Source organism: Gossypium hirsutum, chromosome A09, assembly GCF_007990345.1.
Source record: "Gossypium hirsutum isolate 1008001.06 chromosome A09, Gossypium_hirsutum_v2.1, whole genome shotgun sequence".
Lineage (NCBI taxonomy): Eukaryota > Viridiplantae > Streptophyta > Magnoliopsida > Malvales > Malvaceae > Gossypium > Gossypium hirsutum.
Window position 1 is genome coordinate 78331313 of NC_053432.1, and position 12414 is coordinate 78343726.

At 35.0% G+C, this 12414-nt stretch overlaps 1 protein-coding gene across 1 annotated transcript; it reads right to left on the bottom strand.

Moving 5' to 3' along the window:
* Positions 1–9596: 9596 nt before the first annotated feature.
* Positions 9597–12127, bottom strand: LOC107930190 (gibberellin 20 oxidase 1-D). The gene is made up of 3 exons (XM_016861776.2): positions 10702–12127; positions 10288–10609; positions 9597–10192 (listed from the first exon to the last, which is right to left on the bottom strand). Exons 1-3 carry the CDS (start codon positions 11253–11255, stop codon positions 9929–9931), a joined length of 1140 nt encoding a protein of 379 aa, XP_016717265.1. The 5' UTR covers positions 11256–12127; the 3' UTR covers positions 9597–9928.
* Between the last annotated feature and the right edge of the window lie 287 nt (positions 12128–12414).

The window sequence follows — 12414 nt, forward strand, 5'->3', positions numbered from 1 at the left end:
CAAACAACATGCATATAAACAGATAACAGAATACAGATAGTTCAGCCTTAGCCATACAAGTATCGCATGCATAACAAATCAAATATCAGAAAACATGCCCACCAACCCTGTACACTATCTCCGACCAAACCAACACACCATGTGGGGATAGAATCGACCTACCCAACCTTACACACCAAGTATGGGGATATAATCACCCCATCCAACCCTACACCCCAAAAGGTACCGTAAAACAGTATAGAATAGATATACACAGCGTAGCTACTAGATAACAGGCTAATCGCCTCTCATACTTTTTTCTCTTCAAAACAATCCCAATCCAATGCAATGCAACATACATACCATGACATGCTTATATACAAATATCAGATCTTATCAAAATCATGGCAAAACGGATATACAGAGTCAGATAGATACACATGCATATAATAACATGCTTTTGCACACAATTCAGTAATCAATCAAAGTATGGGATCTAAGTAACGCTTGCCGCCCCTACAATCAGGTCACAGTTGACTTAGGTAACCCGTGCAACCTTACAGGACATTTCAATTTAATTGGGCTCATACGCCCCCTGTGGTCTGCCCATGTGGGCCTACACGACCCAATATGGCTTTGCCCGTGTGGATCACACGGCCTGGCCCAAAGTCCCACACGTCCGTGAGGCCTACACGGCCTAATTGGTCGAGCTTGTGCCTCATAAACGGCCTCGCTAACCTCACATGCCCGTGTCTGTCGCGCTCTGTGGCGCGCGCACGGCCTGGCTAATCAGTCATACGCCCGTGTCTCGCTTCGTAGGCTACCACACTGGCAGACCATACACCCGTGTGGCGTCGACAGGCCACTTTTCGACTTTCGCTAAAACTCATTTTCTACACGATCAGAGTACACACCTGATTCGTTTTCGTTGCTAATCCAACCACGAGCACTCCAAAGCCTTCGACGAAGAATGGTGTTTCCTCGCTGCTAAGAATTCGATTACTGATCTATCGAACCTTGATTAATCCCGAATCGTCAGAACCACTAGCAAATGTCACAGCTAAACGAAAGAGAACGGGAAATCAAATGAGAAGAAAAGTAGAGAAGAAAGAAAAAGAAAAAAAGAAAAAAATTTCGGCAGCAAGGGTTTGAAAGAGGAAGAAACGACAAAGAAACTATTTTGTTAACTAGAAAAAAATAAGAAAACCCTAATTCTTCCCTAAAGCCTACAACTCAGAATTTTAATAAAACCCAACTCATAATTGCAACTTGCAGCAAAAATAATCTCATCGCCACTGCAAGGAATCGAACCCCTAACCCTAAGCGTATTCCTTTGCCACTTAACCACTAGACCAACAGGCCCATTCTGTTAAGTTTTTACCCATAATTCATTATAAGCCCACTGACCTCAAGTCAGGCTTTATTAACTAATAATAAAAAAACCAAAAATAATTCGAAACAAAAATTCAGATACTTCCAAGCCCAACACTTACAAAAGCCGAAACTACAGAAATTTGGGGCGTTACAGAGAGATTCAGTAGATAGACTAATGTCGCCACAATTTCTGTCCAGAACTAATTTGAGAGTCCCTTTACTTGTAACATGCTTCTTGCATCTCTTCAACAGTTTGATTCTTTTGCTCAGCAACACCGTTCTGCTCTAAAGTGTAAGAAATTGTTAACACCTTACGGATGCCATTGTCTTCACAAAATAGATTGAACTTTTTAGACACGAACTCTCATCCTCATTATGTGCGAAGAACTTTGATATGGCAGCCGCTTTGGTTCTCCACCATAGCCTTGGATTTCTTGAACTTTTCATAAGTTTCTGACTTATTTTCCAGAAAATACACCCAACTTATGCGGTTATAATCATTAGTGAACAACAAAAAAGGCTCCCACCCAAGGACTCGGTTTGCGTAGGACCACATAGATCAGTATGAATTAATTCTAAACATTTAGTAGCTCTCCATGCTTTTCCATTAAGAAATGACTTTGTAGTTTGCTTTCCATAAATGCACCCCTCGCATAAATCAAAAGAGCCAATTTTTGGTAGTCCAAGAAGCATACTTTTATCACTTAGCAATTTTAGACCTTTAATATTGAGATGTCCATACCTTAAATACCATAGCTTCTAGTCATCCTTTGCACTTGCAACAAGAACAAAGTTCTCAATGTTTGAAACATCCAATTTGGAATCATATGGACATGGGCTTATTTGTTTGACTTTTTGTTTTTGATGATCCATGCATCATCATCAAATATGACAGAATATCCACCAGCCATTAGTTTTCCAACACTCAATAAATTGTATCCTAAATCAGGAACAAATTGAACATTGTCCAAAATTTTTCCTTCTCTATGGCTAGTAAAAAATTTCACCGTACCTTTTCCTTCAACTTGCATCTCCCTTTTGTTCTCAAACTGCACTTTTATCTCTTGTGACTCATTAAGCACATTGAACAAGGATTTGGTGCCTTGATTCAAACAGTCGTTGCCCACAAACTACAAATCATTAATACAAGCCATAAAAAGCTTGTTTTCCTTGTTACTTTCTGCTGCAAAGTTAATTTTTTTATCCTTATACGAGCAATCAGCTTTTATATGCCTATATCTGTTGTAATGATAACATTGTATGCCATATTTTATATTACTTTGCTCATTATATTGCCTCTGTCCATCATTATTTCCTCTGACTCTGCCTCTGCCTCTACCATAACCAAAGCTACGACCACCACAAAATCCTCCTCTTCCTCGATCATTGTCGCCTTGATTTATGAATGTCTCATTCACTTGAAATACCTGCTCTTCGCTCTTTTTTGCTGATGTGTTGATTTTTGCCTTATGAGATTAAAGAAACCCCATCAGTTCATCAACGGAGAGAACTGAAAGGTCTTTGGATTCTTCTATAGCAGCCACAACATGATCAAGAGACCCCATCATTTCATCAACGGAGAGAACTGAAAGGTCTTTGGATTCTTCTATAACAACCACAACATGATCAAATTTTATCGTCAAGCTTCGTAAAACTTTCGCTACAATTATCTCATCTAAAATTTTTTCGCCGTAAAAACGTAATTGGCCGACTATTGTCCTTGTTCGTGACAAAAAGTCAGCAATTGATTCAACATTCTTCATCATCAAGGTTTTAAAATTATATCGTAGTGATTACAATTTCATCACTATAATTTTTAAATCACCTTGATAATCTTTCTGCAAATTTAACCATGCTTTATTCGATGTGGTTGCTATAGTAATTCGTGAGAAAATAGTCACGAACCGCTTGCTGGATAATAAACAATGCCTTAGAATCATTTTTCTTGGTTTCTTTCAATCTTTTTTCTTCTTCTTCATCAAGTTCAAGTATGTCAGCGAACCAGTACTCGACCAAGTCCCATAGCTCTTGTAATTTGAGCAATGTCTTCACCTTGATGCTTCACCACTCATATTTCTCACCATTAAAAATGGGTATGAGTGGTTGAGAGGAAGAAAAACCAGTTGATGCTATTCCAAGAACACACACTCTCTTTTCTCGTGTTTCCCAAAGACCCAAAAAGGTGTTTCTCTCAAATACCTAATGGACCCAAACCTAACTTTCACTCAATTGCCTAAGAGATCGAACCTTGCTCTGATACCAAATTTATTGAAGAAGGAAACTTGAAAGAGACAATTATAATATGCATCAAAGTTATTCTATTATTGATAAACACTCAATCTTTTTTCTTCTTCTTCATCAGGTTCAAGTATGTCAGCGAACCCGTACTCGACCAAATCTCATAGCTCTTGTAATTTGAGCAATGTCTTCACCTTGATGCTCCACCACTCATATTTCTCACCATTGAAAATGGGTATGAGTGGTTGAGAGGAAAAAAAACCAGCTGATACTATTCCAAGAACACACACTCTCTCCTCTCGTATTTTCCAAAGACCCAAAAAGGTGTTTCTCTCAAATACCCAATGGACCCAAACCTAACTTTCACTCAATTGCCTAAGAGATCGAACCTTGCTCTGATACCAAATTTATTGAAGAAGGAAACGTGAAAGAGATAATTACAATATGCATCAAAGTTATTCTATTATTGATAAACACTGAATTGCTAAAACAAAGCATAAATGCCTATATTTATAGGCTTACAAAGAAACTACCTTAACATAAAAATAGTTAACAACTTATTCAATTAAACTGAAAATCTGGAACTAACAAATATTCTACCGATATACTTGGTCAACTAAACAACCCACTACTTTGAATTAATTCTCAACACTTCACGGGCAAATTATCACATAGCTCAACTTCTTAGCCTTAGTTTTTAATACGAAACTAATGTATAAACACTTTTTAGTAATCCTAATGTTTCGTTTAGTTATTAGCGTAATGATTGGAAAAAATATTTGTTATATATGTATTATAATGGTGATATAAAATAAAGAATAGTTAAGATTAATTTAGCATTGTTTCTAAGAAGTATTTTTGGGGACAAAAAATAGTATTGGGATAAATTGGCCCTTAGTACAAATTTAAAATTGAAATTAAAAAAATAAGTAAAAAAATCTTGTAAAAAATAAAATCTCTTTGAAATAGGAAAGAAAAATTTTCTTCCCTTTGCTAAAAATAAGTTACGGGAGTAGCTAATTATTATCAATTGAATTGGTTATTGCTAATTTATATACTAAAACATATGTAAAAAATAATACTCTTATCAAATGTAGCATAAGTTGAATTACAAAAGGACTTCGAAGGTTTAAACTCCACAATTTTATGAGATTTCTCAAAAAGTTTTGTCTTGCCTAACCACGTTGGTTACCCTAATAGAGGAGTATCTAAGTCATTACGTTAAGTTCCAACTTAAGATGCAATTGAAATAGTAAATTATAGAGATGAAAAGAATAATTGGTTACGTAGTTCAAACCATTTTTTACATTTATAAGGTATTGCATAGAGAATAATTCATTTCGAATCAACTGTACAAGTTATTATTTAAGTTGAACTTACTCACCAAGTTATAATCTCAGTCCTATACATTTACTAAGAATGCGTTTGGTATGATGGAAAGTTATCATTTTTCAAGGAATTTAGTTGCTTAGAATGTAATTCTAGTGTTTAGTATGAAAATTTTAATTTACTTTCCTTCAAATGTAACTTTTCCATGGGAGTTACTTTCTTACAAGCAATGGAAAGTGATTTCCTTAATAATTGGTGGGAAAGTTACTTTCTCTTGTAGATGGAAGGTAAAAACAAATTGTTAAGACAAAATTAATCATTCTTTTATTTGAGTTTAGGGCATTAATTAACTTATTCATAGTGAAAAGAAAAACATTGTTGTTGCTTGTATTGTCCTATTTCGATCTCTACAACTTCGATTCATTATTCCAAAGTAAGTTTTTTTTAAATACTAGATAAATATCTATATTTTATTTTATTTATAAGTAAATCTTCTAGCACAAAAAATTTAAAAAGAACTTGTAGAATTAAGTAATTGTATGAAAAACAAATCTATTCACAGATGATATCATATTAGCAACAAAATTGGCATCTTAATATAATATTGTATATCACATTAATTTTGGTATCAAGTTTTTATGTGTAAGTTAATTTTGGTATTTTTAATATAATGAAATAGCCTTAGGAATTTTGCCTAATAATTGCCTTAGTATTTTTTTGGTATCTTAATGCAATGAAAATTTGGTATATCTAATAATTTCTCTATTATCGATTGATTATTAATTCGATTGGCATGAATATTGTTGTCAATGCAGGAGGAAGTGGGTTCGAGCACTCTGAAGCGCATTATCCTCCTACTTATGGGTTGGGGAGGGATATGGGTAGTTCTAGGTATTGTGTCAAAAAAAGCAGATATGATCAAAACTTGTAATAAGATTGTTCTAAAAAAAATCTACTAATTGCCTTGATGAGCATAGCTTTGGTAATAAAAAATTTATTAAAAAATATAATGTATACTTTAAATAAATATATTTTTAAAAATTTAAATTTAGTTTTTATATCAAGTACTATATAAAATATCTTCACAATCTTACTAATTCGTTACATTCATACTAATTGTCTTTCACAAGTTTTATACTTTTAATATATAATTTACCATACAAATATATTATCTTATAATATTTAATACACAAATTGCAAGTCTACTTCTAATAACATGTTTTGAGTCTGCTTCTAATAGTACATTTTTGAATCAAAATAGATCTTTTGGTAGCGGTTTTCACGGTGCATAGGACGAGAGGTTGATCTTGATGGCGACGATTGAGAAATGGAAGAAGGTTTGGAGGGGTTATCGCTTATTAATGGGGAAGAGGCAGTATGACACTTAGATTTGGAGGAGGAATCAAAAGAGTATGTGGTAGATCTGAGTGTGGTGGGTAATTTCTTGACGTCTAGTGTTGTAAGCTTCAGGCTATGACTACAACTTAGCTAATCTATGGTATCTGCACGGGGGTGTTACAATTACATATCTGGGGGAAAAACTATTTCTTTTTCAGTTTTACTATGAGGTTGATCTTGATAGGTTTTTGGAAGAGAGCCCTTGGATGTTTAACAACCATTTGCTGCTTTTTCATAGATTAAGGGAAGATCCCATGGTTGTGCCGTTGTTTTGGTCTAATTTTTGGGTCCAAGTTCATGACCTTCAAACGGGATTAATGTCAGAAACGATGGCTAGGCAGTTTGGGGATTTTTTGGGGCAACTTTTAGAATACGATACGAAGTCGTTAAATAAAGGCTACGGGGGTTACATGCAGATCCGAGTACGAATTGATGTGAGGAATCTATTAATGAGGAGGAAAAAACTTATTTTGGGCAACAAAAGTTGCATCTATGTGCGTTTCCAATATGAAAAGCTATCATTGTTTTGCTTTTTTTGTGGTCGATTGGGACATTCAGAGAGATTTTGTCCAACTAGGATTGTCCATGGGAAAAAAAGAATTGGAGTTTGGATAGGATCTATCTATTAAAGCAATCCCCAAAAGAGCAATGGTGGCGTCCAGCCTTTAGTTATGGGAGAAAAGGGAGGGACCATGGCTGGGTGAGTTGAGGAAATCACTGGGTAAAGGTAAAGAAGGGGAACAAGTGAATATATAAGGCTTGTTTCGAAATGCAGATTTTCTACGTCAGGCGGGGCCAATCTCGGGCTGAATATGTGGGAAACTAGCCTATGATATTAGTGGATCGGAGAATATTGATCCAAATAGGGATTTGATAAAGGAGGATTGCCCCATAGAGATTAGGGAAGGGAAGAAGTGACCTCATAGCTCTCGATTTTCTTCAGTTTCTGGAGGAATGGATTCGGGGAAAACTACTGATGGACATAAGTGGAGAACCTCTAGGTGAGACGTCACCTTTGGCATGTGTTGAGGGAGACTAATCCTGATGTGGCTTTTTTCATGGAAGCTAAGATGGAGAAAATTAAGAAGAGTTAGGGTATGTTGGAGGGTACGGATGTCAACAGTGATGGTACAAGGAAGAATTATCTTTAGGTTGGAAACAAGGGACTAAATGGACTTATGAAGCTTCTCGATGAATTATATAGATGTGAATGTAAAGGGAGATATGGAGGGTGTTAGATGGAGATTGAAACTATTTCTTTCCATTCTGCACAATCTCCTAAATCTCCCGATATACAATATATATACATTTTAATAAAAATATGTGTAGAAGAATACAAAATTGAGTGAAAGCCTTGCAGTCGTGGATGGATCCTAGCACCCTGATCTTCTTAATCATTCAATGGGTGGGCCAGTTCCTCCTTTGGATTTATTTGATACCCTTAGCCACCCATACCTCTCTAAACCCAACAACTTCATATTCATATTAAATGATGCCTAGCTGCTACAACTTTGGATCAACAAATATGGAATCCAAAATCAATCCTCATGTAATTTTAATTGATTTTCGTTTCTGGTACCAAGCAGAGATTTGGGATGGGCTTGTAATTTCAATTTCACATTACTCAACTAGTTTAGCTGAAATCCATTATAAAGCTAATTTAATTATTTAATTTTAGTTTCGTTGAGCTTGATTTTGAACCTGCTATAATATGAGTTTTACTCAACTCACTTTTTTATACCTCGTCTATTTCTAGATTTATAATTTCTTTAAATTGGAAGAAAAACATGCTTAAATATGTTTTAGACATATTTTTAATAATAATAATAATAATATTAATCAAATTAATACTTAATCGATTAAATTCTAATATAAAAATTTAGCTGCTCTGTAAATTTAGCATAGATCTGTTCTTAGTGAGGAGGCTTTTTCCTTTTTAAGGTGGATGGTACAATGGAGTGGAGCACTTATGGTAAATGTTTGTTACACTTTCTCAACTTTTAAAATTACTTTTTTTAGTTTTATAAATATTTTATATATCCTTTCTATGTTTTTAATATACTAAAATCGTACATATGTAAATATGTTATATATTTATATTGTACATAAACTAAAAATTTTATATGCTAAAGGTTAAAATATGCCAAATATTATAAATATATAACTTTATAATATTAAATTACGAAATTATTAGTAAAAGAAATGAGTTGAAGCATGGTTATGACATTCATGGACGTGGATGTTTTCAACATACATACAAACATGAGGCGGAAGTGAATGAAGCAATTCTTGCTTTGTCCCAATCTATTACTATCCTTGTACCTGTAAATATAATTGCTTAAGTTCTGATGAACTCAAACAAATTTTATTTAAATTTATTTAGATTTGTTCGTATTCTTTTTTAAAAATATTATTTTTATTTAGTACGTAGTAATTAATTAATTATATATATTTACTACCATTATATGTATATATATCTATTAAAATTCTAAACATAAATAACTTTATTTATGTTGTAGTGTAATATATTTAATTTAATATGATATAAAAATTATAATATATAAAGAAATGGAAAATATCATATTATAAAGTACAAAATGGGTTGAGCGAAAACCGAACTTGAAAATAAAATATTAAAATCTAAGCTTAACCCATACTTTAAATAAAATTTTTTTTGGTTCAAACTTATTTTTGAGACTTAATATTTTTGTTCAAATTTTGGATTTGAAGATGCCATTAAATTTAAGAGGGTAACTTGAGTCTTAATACCTTTAGTTCTAAAGGTATATATTTTATTTAATAAAAATGATTTCTTGAACGTAGATATGGTAGGTAAATCATGAGAAAGGTTATGTTGCAGTGTTTACCTAACTCATATAAATCAAATGAGTATGTAACCTAGGCTAAGGTTTGTTGCCTAAGTTTCTTCCATATTCATCTATGAAACATGTTCCTTGTCGCTACCCGCCTACCCATTCCAAATAGATTTTTGAGTTAAAGAAGTATTAAAGGTGTTAAGAACTTGCGCCAAATTATGCAATCAGATGGTGATAGGCTGATGGAGTGAGCCGAAAGGTTTGAAAGGCACTAAAAACCTATGCAAAATTTAAAGGTCGAGCGTTTTATAGGGTCGAGTCTAGTTTTGGTACAATGAGGCAAATTTAGTACCTTTGGGAATAAATGAAGTTGCTTGGGGAAGAAAAAGGAAAACTGGTAATTAAATACCCTAATTTTGTTTTTACATGAGGAGAGATGATTGTAATAATGGAGATGAAGAAAAAGTTAAAGCTGATTGATATCTTTATTGGGTTCCTTTCTTCCTTATAGTATCCCTTGTCGTGCCTTTCGTTCATCACTAAAAAAAGGCTTGCCAGCTGACCCCATGAACATTTAAAAAAAGAAAAGATAGGAAAATAGATAAATAAAAAAGAAGCAAATCTCCTCCAACATTGCCTTTTTGGTCTTCCTTTTAACTCGTAGCAAATAAAATCCCAAGTTTTCAATCAATTTTCTCTGCTCCCATCGATGTCATTTTCTTGGCAGACATGGGCATGGAATGGCCTGTTTTTGTAATGACAACATTAACCAAGACAGTAAAGACAACTCGGGTTCAGCTGTTTCTCTGTTGAACCCAGTTTGAGAAGACTTCGAGTGTGTTCATATCAGCTCTATAATGCTTTTGTGTGAATTCAAGCAGCATAGGCCAAGTAAAATCTGGATATACTCTGGGATTATAGGCGTCGACCAACTCTGTTGGTGGGGCTACCACTTTATCACCCTTGGGACATAGGAAGAAAGCCAGAGATTTTCTTGGGATGTGGCGGTTCACCACTGCCCGGTGCAAGCAACTCTTGTATCGCCCATTTGAAAGTGCCTGAAAACGCGAAACCGCCGTTTTGTTAAGAATTATATGGATTATATGGGGGTATGGTACGGGGTTAACTGGTCCAAAAATTTGAAAAATCTTACCATGAAGGTGTCGCCAATGTTAACGACAAATGCTTCGAGATTTGGGCTAATTGAACGCCATTCATTGTCTACAAACACTTGAAGACCACCAACTCGGTCTTGGTGAAGGATGGTTAATGACGTTGGATCGCAATGAGGCCCTGTTCCTAAGGTGAGGTCTGGTTTTTGGCATGGTGGGTAGTAATTGAGCCTCATTATTGATTCATTTTCCTCAAAAAATTCCCTGAAATGTGATCTTCCTACGCCAAGACTAATGGCTAATAGCTCCATTATCCCTAGAGATAGCTTGCTCATTGCCTCGCAGTAATCTTGGTAAACCCTCCTAATTCAAACAAACGCTCAAAGATTAAGCAATTTTTCTCTCTCTTTTTCTTTTTATAAATAATTTTAAATGTTAACATCCGAATTTCTTACCCGAAATGCTTGAATTCATCTCCCAATTTGCCAACAAGGTAGTCTTCAACAATCTTGGATGAGTTTTTGTCAGCTGAATACCGAAAGGAAAGCGTTTCCTTCCATGGCAGCTTGGAGGAGAATCTACCAGTGAAGCTACTAGCATATCCACAGTGCTCACCAAGTTTCCTCTGAGCCCTTTGCTTATCATTGAGTGGCAATTCAAAGAAGTTACCCATATAACTGTGAGCATCAGCCACCAGTGTTGCATCCACTCCATGATTAACCACAAGGAAGAAACCATGCTGCCGACATGCCTCGCCCACCAGCCTCGATGCTTCCATTGCAGAAACAGGGTCACCGGAAAGGAACCCTCCTAGGTCAATGAATGGCACTTGGAGTTCTGGTGCATTAACACTAGGCTTTTCCTTGTCGGGCCATATAAATTGTTTTGGTATGTCGGGTTGGTATTTAAGCACCGAGGCATCAAAAACCAGTTGTTTTTGCTCCTCTCTTTTTTCATCTTTAGGATGATGAGGCATGGAGGATATCTTGGAAACGCAATCAATTGCCATTGCATGAAAAGTAAAGCAAATGTTTTATGGTCTAAGAAAGAGATTTATGAGTGAAATTGGAAGTAGCTGAAGGCTTTAAGACATGGACTGAGACAGAGGAGGGAGCGGCATAACTTTGAGGTGTGATGAAAGAAACGCCAACGCCGCTCCAAATGGGGGAAAACAGTGAACAAAAACTGGAATCTAAGAATTTATTTTTGCATACAAGGGCTCTACTCGAAAGGGGAATTGCAGTGTTGGTGCTTTAACAAATTAAGATTTTGGATATTTGTCTTTTATGGTTTGCCAGGGAAACCGGTTTCCAATGGTTTTTTGGCGTTTTATTTGGCGATAGATACACTAATATCACCTGCTAAGTCCTCACTGTCGGACCCATAAAGCCCTCTGTACCTAAACCAAAACCCCAACCTGAGGCAGTAGTGTGCCCTCTTTTATGGGAAGAATTGAGAAAACCATCGAAACTTCAACCCTACCGTATAATCAAATGTATGTGCGTGAGATTATATTGAACTCGCAAACCTAGTACTACCGAGGAAAAACACTGACAAATTTCCTGTCCTATTTATATATCAGCAAAGATCTTTCCCCCTAACACAAATGACCAAAATGAAATTAAAGCCCAAGCCTGGGAGCTTGCTTTCACATAAATTTCCAGGTAATTGGAAACCAGCAATCATCCCAGGATTTTAGAGAGCAACCCAAAGCTCCAAACTCTTTACATTACAAGATGTGGTGGGATGTGTATTTATAAGGTTGCTGGGGACTAGACTTTGAATCCAACGCATCCACGTTTGCTAACTTTTTTTTTTTCCCAACTCCTCTGTGTAGCCTTAACTTTCTCGACGACACTCTGATTTGCTCTCAACATCTCGAGTTTGGACGTTTAACGTGGAGGATATTTTTTTAATTATTTTTTAGATTCAATATTAAAATAAAAAAATAGCAATTCAAGAAGATTTATTTGGATTAAAATTTAAAATTTTATAAGCAACATTTAAGATATTACGAGTTCAAATTTTATCATTTTGTTTTCGTTTCCTTTTAATATTATAGTGATATAAATCATTTACTATTATACCAATAATTAATTACTTAACATTAAAACTTAATTGTATCCATCATTTTCATATTTTGAATTTCTTTTCAATTGTATTACGAT

Bases quoted from the DNA above. Each gene is read 5' to 3' on its own strand.
- LOC107930190 (XM_016861776.2), bottom strand. From the start codon at position 11,255: ATGGCAATTGATTGCGTTTCCAAGATATCCTCCATGCCTCATCATCCT. The intron at 10,610-10,701 runs GTAAGAAATTCG...TGTTTGAATTAG, and splicing joins GATGAATTCAAGCATTTCGG to GAGGGTTTACCAAGATTACT. The intron at 10,193-10,287 runs GTAAGATTTTTC...TCGCGTTTTCAG, and splicing joins ACATTGGCGACACCTTCATG to GCACTTTCAAATGGGCGATA.